This window comes from Toxorhynchites rutilus, chromosome 2, assembly GCF_029784135.1.
Source record: "Toxorhynchites rutilus septentrionalis strain SRP chromosome 2, ASM2978413v1, whole genome shotgun sequence".
Lineage (NCBI taxonomy): Eukaryota > Metazoa > Arthropoda > Insecta > Diptera > Culicidae > Toxorhynchites > Toxorhynchites rutilus.
In genome coordinates, this window is record NC_073745.1 from 188,621,521 (window position 1) to 188,636,108 (window position 14,588).

At 36.2% G+C, this 14,588-nt stretch overlaps 1 protein-coding gene across 1 annotated transcript in view; it reads left to right on the forward strand.

The window, feature by feature from the left end:
• The window catches only part of LOC129768484 (uncharacterized), a 425,523-nt gene that overhangs the window by 197,958 nt on the left and 212,977 nt on the right, over positions 1-14,588 (forward strand). The window contains exon 4 of the mRNA XM_055770172.1: positions 6,999-9,372. Coding sequence (XP_055626147.1) covers positions 7,721-9,372 — 1,652 coding nt within the window. The 5' untranslated portion in view covers positions 6,999-7,720. The remainder of the gene's footprint in view (positions 1-6,998; positions 9,373-14,588) is intronic.

The window sequence follows — 14,588 nt, forward strand, 5'->3', positions numbered from 1 at the left end:
TGTCGTAAATCTATCCTCCAAATAACTGTCACATTGGGGAAATTAAAATAATTTGCCGTAAATTCATCTTCAAAGGTCTGGGGTTATATAAGGTACAAATGAATCAACTATATTTAGATATTGCTCGAGGTGGTCTGTCCTTGGTAGATGTAGAAAGCAAAACAAAGGCACTATTTATAAGAAACATTCTTTCGCATCAAAACAGAGGAAAAGATAATTTCATGTTAGCTCAAAAGAACCGAACAATGACAAGAAATGCACTAGAATGGGTTGCAAATTCTCTTGAAGTGGCCGAGCAGGATGGGATAATATCAACTAAATCGATATATTCCTTTCTTCGTAGCAGTAAAAATACTGTCCCGAATATTCAAACAAAATTCTCAAACAATCCATGGGAGATGATGTGGGGAAATTTGAACAAATCATATGTCGATTCGAATACCAAAGAAGCTCTATTTTTAATGTTTAATGACATTGTTCCAACCAAAGAGAAAATGTTCAAACACAATATTAGAGGAATTGATGTGCAACATGTGGTCTGATAGATTCGGTTAAACATCGAATGCAAATGTGCAACGGAAGTAGAAGTATTTGGGAATGGGTTGCGTTAAGAATTAAAAACAGATTAAAACTTAATATTTGGATCCTGGAGAAATAATAACAAAAGATATACATTCTAAGAGTTTCCAGAGTAAAACCTGTTTGTGGTTAGTAACAGTAGCTGTCGAATACAACATCAGAAATTTTTCTGAAGGGAATGTGGCAAATTTTCAGAAACTGTTATACGATAAAAGAAGGAATTTAGGAAACCGCATCCTGTAACATGTAGAATTAAGTAGCCATATAAAGAAAAGAAGAAAAAAAAATTGTAAAACGTAAACAAATTGTACAATGTATCTGATGTTTAAAATTGAAATAAAAACCGTTGAATTGAAAAAAAGGGCTTAAAGGAGCAGTATCCTCTGTGTAGAACGAGATACACATTACAACATGGCACAACTTGGTCAGAACCACCCCGAATGGGTTATTTGAACATATTGAGATTTAAAGATGACCTATGAATTAGAAACTTATTGTAATTCATGTAAAATTGAAGTTAATTTTGTAGAGGAGTGAAAGTTTTTCCATCTGGTTGTATAGTTATGAAACATTGGAATTTTAGTTTTTTGAATGTTTTGCGCCTGACCACAACAATAAAGTTCAAATGACCAATCAAGAAAGTTATTGTATTCTATAGGGGTGAGGGGACACAACGAACACTTTTTTTTTTGATTTTTAATATTTTTGTAAACTTAAAAAAAATCCTGAATTCATCCTAGTTGTCATCTGGACATCAATGTATCATATGAGCGTGTTAGAGGTGTGCATTGATGCGATTACGAATGGTTTATTTGAATTTTTGAAAATGGCAAGTCCAGCGGCACTTTCGGACAACGAAAAAAAAATTAAAATTTTATGTTTATGAACAATTACTTCCATTTCATCTTATTTACAGCATATTCTGCATTTTCCTGTTTATCAGTATTTGTCTGAAAGCAAACTGCTTGCTATGAGAGTCAGTAAAAATTCGTGATTTTACTTTCTTCCGTTTTCGAGTGGTGGTTTTCCGCGATGAAGTTTTTGGAAAAGGTTCAACATTTTCCGGGGACAAAGTTGCCAAAGTAAAATCTATCTGTGCTGTAGACGCAATGTTTTGCAGCATTGTTGTATTACCCGATGAGTCAGTTGCTACCTCTGCTCCAGTAAGTGAAATCATTTGAGGATATTACTCAGATTGAAAGTAGCATTATAAGCCGATGCAACTAAACCTGAAAGGTCGTGTATAGAAATAGTTTTTCCAGGATGGTTGAGTAGCCAATAGTTCTGGGAAACTAAGAGCTTTTACTTGAAAGGGTCCATAACTGAAACATCCAGCGGTTGAAAGCGATTTGTGACATAAGGTGGAAATGGATTTTGCAATTTTCTCGGCAATATTTAATTGTTTCCAAAGTTTCGTACCATCATTAGGTCTGAGAATCAGACTAAATTGATGTTTGTTAGTAAACAACAATCAGACACAAATTTTATGGAGTACACTGGAGTCGCTTTTTACGCGGGGGATACGTGCCACGTAAACAAAAACCGCGTAAATTCCAAAATCCGCGTTAAAAAAAACCGCGCAAATTCCAAAATCCACGTAAAAATAAACTGGGTAAATTTCAAAATCTGTATAAAAATCTAACAAACAGTGAATTTTTAGTTTAAAATGCAACCCATATTCTAACAATTTTTTTTTATCCCTTTTGTTTATTTTAGGCTCATTAACAGTTTAGCTGTAACAGAGCCGAATTTCAATCGTGTACATGTCACATGTTTATCATATCTATAATTAGCACATTACACAGTTCCCATGTTTTCGGCGTTAGAGTATCCCCTTCTATACCATTGCATATGGTACACATTCATACAGTTGCCATATAGGCGTAAGAGTTTTCGTTCTGTTCTTCCATTATCCAGTTAGACCGGACAGCGGAGACAGTTGATTGATCATTGTTGGGTTATTTATAGAACAGCAGCCCGATGTTTCTTGCAGAGCAGAGCAGTTGTATGGATGAATCGATCTTATTTCGACCGTGGATCGATCTCCATCGCTGATGATTATTGTTGCGTGGACGTAGTTATTCTGTAACAACACAAAGATGGTCAATGAGGGCCCTGAGTTTTGAACTCACGATCGATCGCTTACTACGCGAACGCGCAACCAATGTGGCTACGGAGACCCCCTATTCTAACAATTGATTAACTGTTTTTTTTGCATGCTACAATCATGATATCTGCATCTCCTTTTATTTCTCAGCTACTAATCAGTGATACAATACAGAGTTATTTCGTGAAAAGTCACATCAATTAGTACATTGAACTTTTACGCAGTTGATACGTGCTGTGTGAAAAAAAGTGTAAGTTTCGAAATCCGTGTTAAAAAAAAACTGCGTAAATTCCAAAATCCGCGTAAAAAAAACCGCGTAAAAATAAACCGCGTAAATTCCTAAAACCGCGTAAACAGTGTCCGAATGTGCCCCACCACCATCCGAAGACAAATTATAATTTTATCTAATAAATAGACCTTTATTTCCCCGTTGAATGCACATTTTTTTCATTTCATGTTAGTTACTAACTGAGGTGGTGTACTTTAATTCTGAATCTTTCACAAAGGAATTAGGAAAAAACTTACAAGTTCAAGCTCAAAAGTTTCAAAACATGTATGAAAAAGGGCACTGTGTTGTTTTCGTAAGTAATAAACGACCAGGAGATGTCAAACCATTTGACAGCTGTTGGTGGAAGGGCTGTTAATTTACTTATATTTTTAATTTGGTTGAAAATTGTACTACTCAATTTTTACAAGCGTTGTCCGAAACTGCCTTCGTTTCCCCTACTATATACTTCAATCCAACCGACTTCTTATATATCTCTGGGAACTGGAGTGGTTCAATAGTTATGAAACTCAGTGTAATAGCAAACAATCAAGAATTCCTTAACATACATTCTATTTTTATCTGATCAAACTTATTTTGCAAACAGCCAGGTTTATGGCATAAATTTATTCTGACTGATCAGCAAAAATAGTGTCAGTGTCAGAGCAACCAACGTGAACCAAATGCATACAATCATAGCGACTAGAGAGGTAGCGACATAGCGACTAGAGAGAAGCCACGTTTTTCTGACAACCAGAAAATGGAAGGGATTTCAAATGAAGTCTCGCGTAACTTTTGAAAAGGTCCAATGTAACATTTTCGTCAACTCGAGAAAAACGAAGTTAAAGACCCGAACATTATTCCGCGTATTGTCTTAAAAGTTATCGATCTTTATCGCTCCTCTCACCACTAGCGATCAAGAATAACTCTCCAAAACCAATCGTAGCTGTTGTTCCGTAATTTGAGTTTAAAGTTGAAGCCAATGAGTGAAAAATGTTACATTGGTCATTTCGACTGTCCGCGTTTGCACATTGGACATATTACGTTGTACGATAAGAATTTGAAACTAACTACTAAACAACAATCCAAAAATCAGCATTTCGTTCTAAAGACAGATTATTATTGTTATCACACGTTGAATTGAACTGAAATCGATAACAACTACTGTAAGAAACAAAACCTTAAAACGACCGAAGTACGACTTCGTGTTGTTTAGACTGCTTTGTTACTTCGGACGTTTCGGGCATCGGCGGAATGTGGCGTCCGAAGTAACAGCCGGGTGCTTAAAATCCGAATCTGTATATTGGATATTTTTTTGTATCGGCGATAAAAAGATGAAAAAATAGATACGTGAACGATTGTTTTTGTAATGCATTCAATAATTGAAGACTAATAGCGTGCATCCATTAACTCGATTTGTTTACATTTGTTACATAGGACCTTTTCAATAGATACGCGAGAAGTATTGTATTTCTCCGCACCAGAAGATTATTCCCTTTGTCCTTCAATGAACACGGAATAGTAACTTAGTAACAGTAACATGATGTGTATGGTTTTTAGACAATTCATAGTTATTGAAAAGTTGATCGAATATTTTATTATATCTTCAGACAGAGTGGACCAAACGCCACTGAGTAAAACATTGTAATTACTAAACTTTTCATGATCGATTTCAAATCTAACCATGGTTTTTCATTGACTGCAAATACACTTTTTCAGAATCACGCTAACCCGTTTGTCGTTGGAACATTTTTTTTTAAATCCAGAATTCTGCCGTACTACGCATGTCCCATGTTACTTTTTGACAATTTTCACTTTTCTTCATAAAACGTTGTTTTTATGCATAATCTTACCGAAAAACACAAAAAACATATAGTTTGTTCCCAGCTTTTAAAGAAAACAACATCAAGCTCAATTGCCCCATGTTGATATTCTATTCATAACTGTCCCACCATGTATTTTTTGTAGATCCATATCGAATAAATCGGTTCAAGTACAAGAATTTCATGTCAAACTTTCAGTAGGGCTAAGGCACTCATTTCTGATTTGGAAGAATGAACTAATTCTCAAACAAATAATAAAAAGTTTAACAGAACACGTGTACACCTTGTTAGCGAATGCCTAATAACAATGAGATTTATATTCTGCGAAGGTGTTGCAGATCACTCATTTCTTCATAAAACGGTGTTTCTATGCATAATCTTTCGGAAAAACACAAAAAAATATTGTTTGTTCTCAGTATATCAAAAACGACATCAAGTTCAATTGTTCCATGTTGATATTCTAGGCATAACAGTACCACCATGAATTTTTAAACCCGTAATCAAGCTTGATTGATTCAGTGAGGGAATCTCATCACATTTCATTAAACAATAGGATAGTCCTTATAAAAAATTATAAGTATTGCTAATGCTTAAAGCTTTTGGTAGATAAATTTGCGAGAAACTTTGATTGCGTTTTTCTCAGTTGCTGATTTTGGAACATGGGACAACTATGCGTAAAACGGCAGAATTGTACTTAAAAATACATACTGATCGATCTCTTTTGGTAGGTAAAATACTGTTTCAAGCAACAGGTTTGTTTTATTTTATAGATTAAGTGGAGGATTCCACTGTGTGTGACATCCATTACCGAGGAATCACCCAACGCGCTCTGATTGACCGAATCACTGTTGGTAATGTCCATGGGGCGATGCTGTACGACTCGTACCGTGCGTGTGTGTGCATCAAGTGTATGCATATAAGGTGGGATGTTATTGTGAGGCATATCGCCAAGGTTGTTATTATTGCTTATAGTGCCACACACACAGTACCTCAAATGATGTCGGCAAATTTCAATTAAGTCTTTGCTCACTTCGATTTTGGCTCTACTGCGTCCGCACTCAAACACAGACTCACAGAACTGAATAGGATGAACCACTGACAACGACGATAACAATGTACAAGGGCCCAATTCCCGATCAGTTTTATGTTGCTTTTTTTTGTGGTCTGACCACAATTGACTCCTATTATTATTTTTTCTATATTTGTTGTGTTCAAAATGTGCAGATTTTTTATACATATACTAGCTGACCCGGCAAACTTCGTCCCGCCCAAAATTTGCTTTTTGCTATCAATACCTTCAAACATTCATGTTTCTTACTAAGCGCAAGTTCATGAGTCCAATCGCAGAACTGTTCATTGATTGATCTTCTAATTGACCCCGTTGAATTTACCTTTTATTAAAAAAAATCCTAGTACTTCTACCAAAACTCATCATTATAATATCAGATTATTTTCAGACACAATTCTCGTTCAAGATCTTTCAACCACTTGAAAACAACATGTTTCTCCGTTACATGGAATAAATGTTTGATACAGAAAATATTATAGAATAAAGACAGACCCCTCCCCTCTTCTCCCCTTAGAGAGGGGGGAGGAATGTCCATTCACCGTAGAAACGTTTCGTGCCCCCTAAAATATTCACATGCCAAATTTGGCTCCATTTGATTGATTAATTTTTGAGTTATGCAGAATTTTTTTTCTTTTGTATGACAACTCACTCTAAGAGAGGGGGGAGGAGTGACAGTTGATTTATTCTCGAGTAATGCAGAAATTTGTGTTCAATTTGTATGGCAATATAAATAAATATAAATGTGAAACAGTTATGATTTGACAAATGATACTCTTTCTTGAATTTTCAGTATACATATTTTTAGTTGAATACTAACCAGAAATACGAAGTTGCTAAAACTTGCTTGTTCTTTTATTGGTTACAAGCAGTGTATATCTATCAGAATATATCAATAACATTCCGTCTTTTCTAATGTTGAGTAATGCACTCTAGCGCGTTGAAGTGTTTGCCCATGCACAAAAATGTATTTTCAGCAACATGATATGTCAACACATTCATTTGATCAATCTGGCAATGGCACATTGGAACCCAAATAAAGCGAACAATACAATGAATGACAGATTACGATTCAAATTTCCCTTCTGCAATTTATACACATCCAAACGGTGGCTTGAGCCGTATACTGATGGTTTTTTTCTCTATTCCCAATTTCAGATTCCAGAATCCCAGCAACTAAACTGATTTCAAAAGGCATGAGCGTAAATCATGCTAACAAGCCAGTGCTCTCATTCGAATATTCTATTCTTGGCAACTAATCCCGCTTTATAAAGTTAAACCACCCACGCTCAATACACCACAAATCAATACATAGGCAAGGAAATCATCAATCATCAATAATTCCAGCTGGATTATCGGCACTGAGCCGGTTGTTGCCTAGTGGGGCATACACTCGCACATCATTCCTTTTTTTTCGGTGCGATGAGTCGAACGTCAATATTATGGATCATATTCCGAGGATAACCATTGAATGCGAGAACCTGCCTCGAGATGAATAAAGCTCCTCGATCCTCGGATTTATTGTTGTTGGGCAATTAAACACAGACGAGTGCTGAGAAGGCTACGAGAGGGGGGAGAGGGCAACGCTTGAGATGTACAATTTACTGATGTTTATCCGCGGTAGAAATAAGAAACGCTGTGTCGAAAGCAGACGGATGTTAGGACAAATTGAAGAGTTAACGATGCAATTGCATGGACGGAAGCGCTTGCTGATAGGGTGGCTGTGAGGAGCCGTTAGGTGGCGGGATTGAGGATTGTGGTTCTCCTGCCGGAAAACTGAAGCTGCCCATCTGGGCAAGCAGTCAGCAGTCAGGGCGAAAGTTTAAGCTGAGAGACAGAACGACAGTGAAAGCACGTGGGAGTGTTTGGAGGGGGAAAACATGTTATGCCATTACCACCTGCTCGTATGTTTGTCCTGCTTTGTGACCAATTGTTGGAGTTCTACTTCGGAGTACCTTATTATTCGTCATGGCCGGTCACGGGTGCGCCATTCGAGCGAGAAGGATCACATCCGCTGGGGTCTGCAAGTTTTCGATAATTTTACGCTTTTGGATTACGACACAATGGACGACTCAAATGAAACGAGCTCCGTGGGTGGCGGCAATTTCAATGGCGGAATAAAAATTCAAAGCACGGCGGGAGTGGGAAAGATGGACGATCAATTTACTGGCAATGGTAACAGCTCTAACACTCTCACAATTGAATTTAACGAATCTGAACAACTGGATCGGATGATTGATATTAGTGATTTCGATAGTATCTCCGTTGAGGTTGAAAATAGTAAACGAAGGTCGGGGATTTCCATCAATAATTGGAAAAATAATCGAACTTTAAACAATCCATTATTTATGGAATCAATCCAATCTTCAGCACAAGTGACACCTTCAGCAACGATGAATAAAAAGGTACAACAAAAGAGGAAGCTTATTAAGAAAGATATAATGGAAAACATCAGAAAGACAGTCGATAAAGGGTTGGAATATCTTAAATCTCACAAAAACTTAGACCAAATAAAGATTGAGCTGAAGCCCTTCCATGGGATTGAACAAAAGAGGAAGATCGAGGGTGGAAAGAATCCCTCAGCAAATATCGACGCCTTCTCAACAAACGAAAATGACGATGAAGTTTTTTTGGACGGAGATAAAAGGATAAACGATGTGATACATTCGAAAGGCACCCGAAATGGTTATCCACAGATGTCATCATCTTCTCCGATGGGCGATGCTACTTTCGAAGTTCAGAGTAAAAGTACCAGCAGTAAATTGAAATCAATGGCATATATTGAAAACGAACAACGAAAAAATGTCGAAATAAGTAAGGCCGAAAACTTTTTCGTTGTGAGCATAGGCAGGAAGCAGATATCCAGTGTGACTGCGGAAACACAGGATACAAACGACTATCCAAATGATTTTCCATTGGATAATTCCGCTTCGCCTGGAGTCACTTTAGTTGCAAACGAGGAAAAGGCTCAACCAGTTGGAAGCGAAACGAATAGTGGAAACAATATTGGGCGAAAATCAATTTATGACCTGCGAAAACAAACGCTCGAATTGAATTCTCCGATGACTTTCCAGAACGATGAAGGGGCAGGAGAAAGTGACGAAGTGATAAATATCCTGAACGATACGCCGACAATGAGTTTCGAAGCGAACGATGCGGACATTTCGTCCACAATGATTCTTAACAGCGACCAGCCCCCGGATAGTCCCCCCATGTGGGTGTCGGATGCTAAGGACTCGGAGGATGGCGGGGATAACTATGGCGGAACGGAAACGGATGAAATTTTCCGCATGGAGGATATAGACTTGAGCGAGCTGGACGAAACCAGTCGGAATAACAGGCGGAATTTAATGAAAGGACGCGATGTGGTGACGCAGTTTCTGCAGATTGTTGAAAGTCAACACTTGTTGGGAGCTAACTGCACGGCGGGAACTGCTCTCAATCTTGGGGAAGGCGTCGTGGATCGCTATGCACAGGATCGCTTTCGGGTTGAAGCGGAAATTGCCGTCAATAGAGCCAACATGTTGACAAGGTAAGTCTCTGGGATATATTTTCTGCATCGGTCGGTATTGAGTTTCTGTGTAGTTTGGATATATATATATATATATATATATATATATATATATATATATATATATATATATATATATATATATATATATATATATATATATATATATATATATATATATATATATATATATATATATATATATATATATATATATATATATATATATATATATATATATATATATATATATATATATATATATATATATATATATATATATATATATATATATATATATATATATATATATATGATGGACGGAGCAAATACCGTAACATGCTGAGTTATGTGATATGGGATATGTGGAAACAAGACTTGATGATGCTGCACTGGAAGTCCATATTTCATAAGCTTCGCTATGGATTTGATGGATGAATGTATAAATTTAGACAACACACTATTCAATATACAGTGGGGGAAAAATAAATTCCACCGCAGGCGTTTGCCATTTTTCTCTATTTGCATGATAGTTTGTTTATGCTGGATGCTGGGATATTACTTCATTACGATCTGTGGATATACTTTTTTAAAATGAAACGGGGCATACTAAATATTTTTTGGTGTTAACGACTTCCAGATATTTGACTTTCAGTCTGGTGTTTTGCGAGTAATGGGAGAATACACTACTAAAAAACTATGGATGGGTTATACCTATGATATAACCGCAAGGTTGACGTAGGACTGCCGTTGGCTTAGTAATCATTTGTGTTTTTTCAATTAACAATAATCGCACCTCAGATGTTCCTCATTCGATACGATATCGCTGCTGCACAGAGCTATCTTTTGTATGTATTGATTGAATTATAAATTAAACTAGCGAATGAATGAAACAATTTACGAATTCAATTGCAAACAAATCCCAATTTAGGTAAATTCGTGCATTATGGTTATCGCAGAAAATAGTTATCAACATTTTGCTTAATCATCAAACGGTATGCGTAGAAGTTGTACCCGCTTTTGTAGACCGTGTTAGCAAAACGAATTCCGGAGTGTAAAAATGCATGGGAGTATAAAAGTACTGCCAAGATCTGCAATGCCAATTTTCTCAACTTATTGGTTTCGGAATCTGTGTTGGGAAAACACATTCCAGTTTGCAAAAATGCAAGCGAGTACAAAAGTACTCGAAGCTTGCATCTCATTTGCAATGCCAATTTACCACGCTCCATGGTTTTGAAATCCGTGTTAGGGAGAAATTCCGATTTTCAGAAACGCAAACGAGTAAAAAGTACCCACGAATTGTGTCTATTTTGCAATGCCAGTTTCCCCAGGCTCCATGGTTTAGAAATCTGTGTTAGGGAAACTTGCCAATTTGCAAAAAACGCAAACGAGTCCTGCAAGTACCCGCGCTTGCATCTATTTTACCATGCCGATTTTCCCAGGCTCCATGGTTTTGAAGTCTGTGTTAGGGAAACATTCATATTTGCAAAAAATCGAACGAGTACAAAAGTACCCGCTGATTGCATCTAATTTGCAATGCCAGTTACCCCAGGCTCCATGATTTTGAAGACTGTGTTAGGGAAACATTCCGATTTGCAAAAGCGCAAACGAGTACAAAAGTAGCCGCTGCTTGCATCTATTTTGCCATTCCGATTTTCCACAGGCTCCATGGTTTAGAAGTCTGTGCTAGGAAAACATTCCGACTTGCAAAAATGCAAACGAGTACAAACGTTCCCGCATCTAATTTGCTATGCCAGTTTCCCCAGGCTCCATGGTTTTGAAGTCTGTGTTAGGGAAACATCCATTCATTCCAGCGATGGTACCTCAATCGTTGCGCAATCATAACTGAGTGGATTTCCGAGCGATACTCGCTTCTATACCGATTGGTGTGATTTCAATAGCCTGTTTTGAGAGCAATTTTAAATCTATTGAAACAAGTTTTAGGATCAGAAAGTAACAAGCATAGAACGCGTAGACATTTTATCTTTCGAATGAAGTGTATATTATACCATTTCGTTCAGTTGTGTTGGAACTACTAAAGCCGGGTTCAGGCGGTTCGAGTAAGCATACGAGTCGGTCTAGTCAGCTATTGCAGTGCAGCTACTCACCCCATGTGAACACATCATGCCAGTTAATGTCATGTGTGATCCGGCGTGCGAGCTACTTCAAAGTTTTTTGAATTTACTCGCACTCGCATGCTTCAAAACGTCAAAAACAGAATTTAGCGTTCGAATCAGGGATGCCAAATGTAAAGAAATGCCTCTATTTTTAAGATATTTGAAAATATACGAAGATATTTCTAGACTTAAAAAATATTGGAAAAACAAATAAAACCCTCATAGTTTCTAAACGAAATCATTGTTATTTCGTTTTGCACGCTGGCGGGGCACGCTTTCTTTTTGAGATAGTTTTCTTGAGAATCTCTAATATAGAATCATTATCAGGCACAATTTTCATTCAAAATTCACTCATAACTTGCAAAAAAAGTATTGTTCTAAGAAACAGAATACATATTCGATTTAAAAAAGTACATTTTCATTCATTATTTTAATTTTTAACGCGTATTTATTCCACCTGCAAATCGACTATCATTTTCATTTCACGAAATGAATAAAATTTAAAAAAATCTTTTAGACTACCATTTATAGCATCACATACTTTCGGAATTATCTTAGCTATGGATGCTTTCGATATTCTAAAAAATATCGACAACAATCTGAATGATATTCCCGAAGCAAGGTACATCAATGTCATTTCTAACTTCACTCTTGCAGGTACAGCATCCCTCATGAGTGTATCTTGACGTTGTATTTGTGGAGCAATTAAATCCAACAGTTTTTCCGCTTATTCAGGTGTTATTCTCAACACTGCTCTGTAATCTCGGGGATCCTCATCGTAGAGTTCCTTCAATATTGTATTTGTTGCTCCTTTTCTTTGCATCCAATTCCTGGCCCGAATCCTTTTTTCTTTCCGCTTTTTCGGATAGTACCTTCAGTTCGAAAAAATTCAGCACAAAGTGTATTTTTGTGTGTATTTTTAAACATGATCAGCGTGTGTTTCGTTATAAAATTGTGTGATGATACATTCAACTGAAAACCTAAGACGAAAACTGCCGAAAAAGAAGTCGATTTCGGACCAATCATTTGACAAATTCGGACCTGATTGCTGTTTCTGACTATTTGATGGTCATTTGAAAAATCGCCTGGCATCCCTGGTAAACCCGTGCCGTAGTATCTAGTTTTTCGCCAGCAGCTCACACTGTGTGAACGGACAAGGCGAGTCAACCAATTGTCAAGCGAGTCCACCTGGTCAGTAGCAGCTCATTGTCAAGTCAGCTACTAGCAACGTATAAATGGGCCTTAACGCTCAAAATCTCGTTCTCCGGCGTAACGCTTTCGTTTTCGAAACTTTAAACTTACACTCCAGTATAGAAATGAAAGACGTAGTCCTACGTCAAAAATACAGAGACGAATCGGGTTAAAGTCTCATAAAAAATACGAAGAGAACAGAACTAAAAAACCACAATCCACTGTTTAGCGCAATGTAAAACCTGCGAACAAATCTGTTTCTTTCTTCGGAGATGTTTTGTAATCTCGTCTTTCACAATCCTCCAATAATTAACCAATTTTATATTTTCGTTCTCAAAACACCTTTGCTGTATATGTAGGATCATTACTTTGCATGAATATCCAATGCGGCGGCATGTTTTCTTTGGCATAAGGAAGCAACACGTTTCGTGAAATAGTATTGAGTAATGAGTCTATGATCTCGTAAAGTGAACGCATTATTATAATGCCCAATGAACGCATTAACTAACTTGCTATCGGTCAAAATGATTTGTCTTTTTTTTAAAAATATAGATCTTCAACTCTTTGTCGGATTTTCCTATTTACGAGAGCAGAGAACAAAGGAGAATTAAAAATAAAACAGAATTCTAAAAATCTAGAGTATAATAATTGAATAATAGAATGGAGCAATTCCACCCCAAATCAGTCGAAAACGGCAAATTTTGATGCGACCCTCTTTGATTTTATTGAAATTTGGTACAAATGATGGAAGCTTATCATAACTTATCATATGACCTATTCCAATTACAACTGATTTTTTATAAGCGCGTATGCCGAAACATTCAACTTTTTTTTTTTCAAAAAATCGTAACTCGAAATCCTGGTGTCCGATTAAAATACGATGTTTGATAAAATTCTCAGCAAATCAATGAACCATTTAACAAAAATAACATTTTCAATGAACTGCTGAAAATTCTTTCCCAAAAATTAAATTTGTTATTAAAAACTTTTATATCTCAAAACACATCACCGACAACCCCCCCTTCTATATTTTATTTATTTGTATAATTTTATTGGAAAGCCCATCGAATTTAACCAAAATAGAGTTATAAATTTTTGAAAATTTTTGAATTTCAATACTCTGTTTTTTTTTTTGAAGTTTTATTATCATATGACCAATTCCAATAACGACTGATTTTTTATAAGGGCGAATGCAGAAACAATGATTTTTTTTTCAAAAAATCGTAACTCGAAATCCAGGTGCCGGATTAAAATACGATGTATGACAAAGTTGGTAGAAAATCAATGAACCATTTAGCAAAAATAACATTTTTAATGAACTGTTGAATATTCTTTCTCAAAAATAAAATTTGTTATTAAAAACTTTTATATCTCAAAACACACCACTGATCCCCCCACCCTTCGATATTTATTTGTATATTTTCATTGGAAAGCCCATCGAATTCAACCAAAATGGAGTTAAAAATTTTTGAAAATTTTTGAATTTCAATACTTCGTTAAATACTATTCATTTAGAAAAAGTAACACAAAAATGGAATCGATTTTGCGATTTTGCCTGAAAAACTATATATAACTTTTTATCCTAGGACTAACCGTTCTCGAGATATAATCATTTCTTTATAGTGAAAATAATGTTAGTGAAATTTCTATACGATGTCGAAACCAGTTTTGCCACACGTACAGATTTATCTGGAAACGTACAGATTTTTTCGTTATTTTTGGTACAGATTCTGTACGGTACAGAGTACAGATTTTTGTCAAAAAGTACAGATTGGTACAGATTTTTTTCGCTTGTGAAATTTCTTAGATTCGAACAAAGCAACATTAAGGTACAAAACACATGATGGATTTGCAAATGTAAATGTAGTATTTGTGGTAAATAAATGAGTATTTTTTCATGCTAAAACTCTACAATGAATATTTTCGATG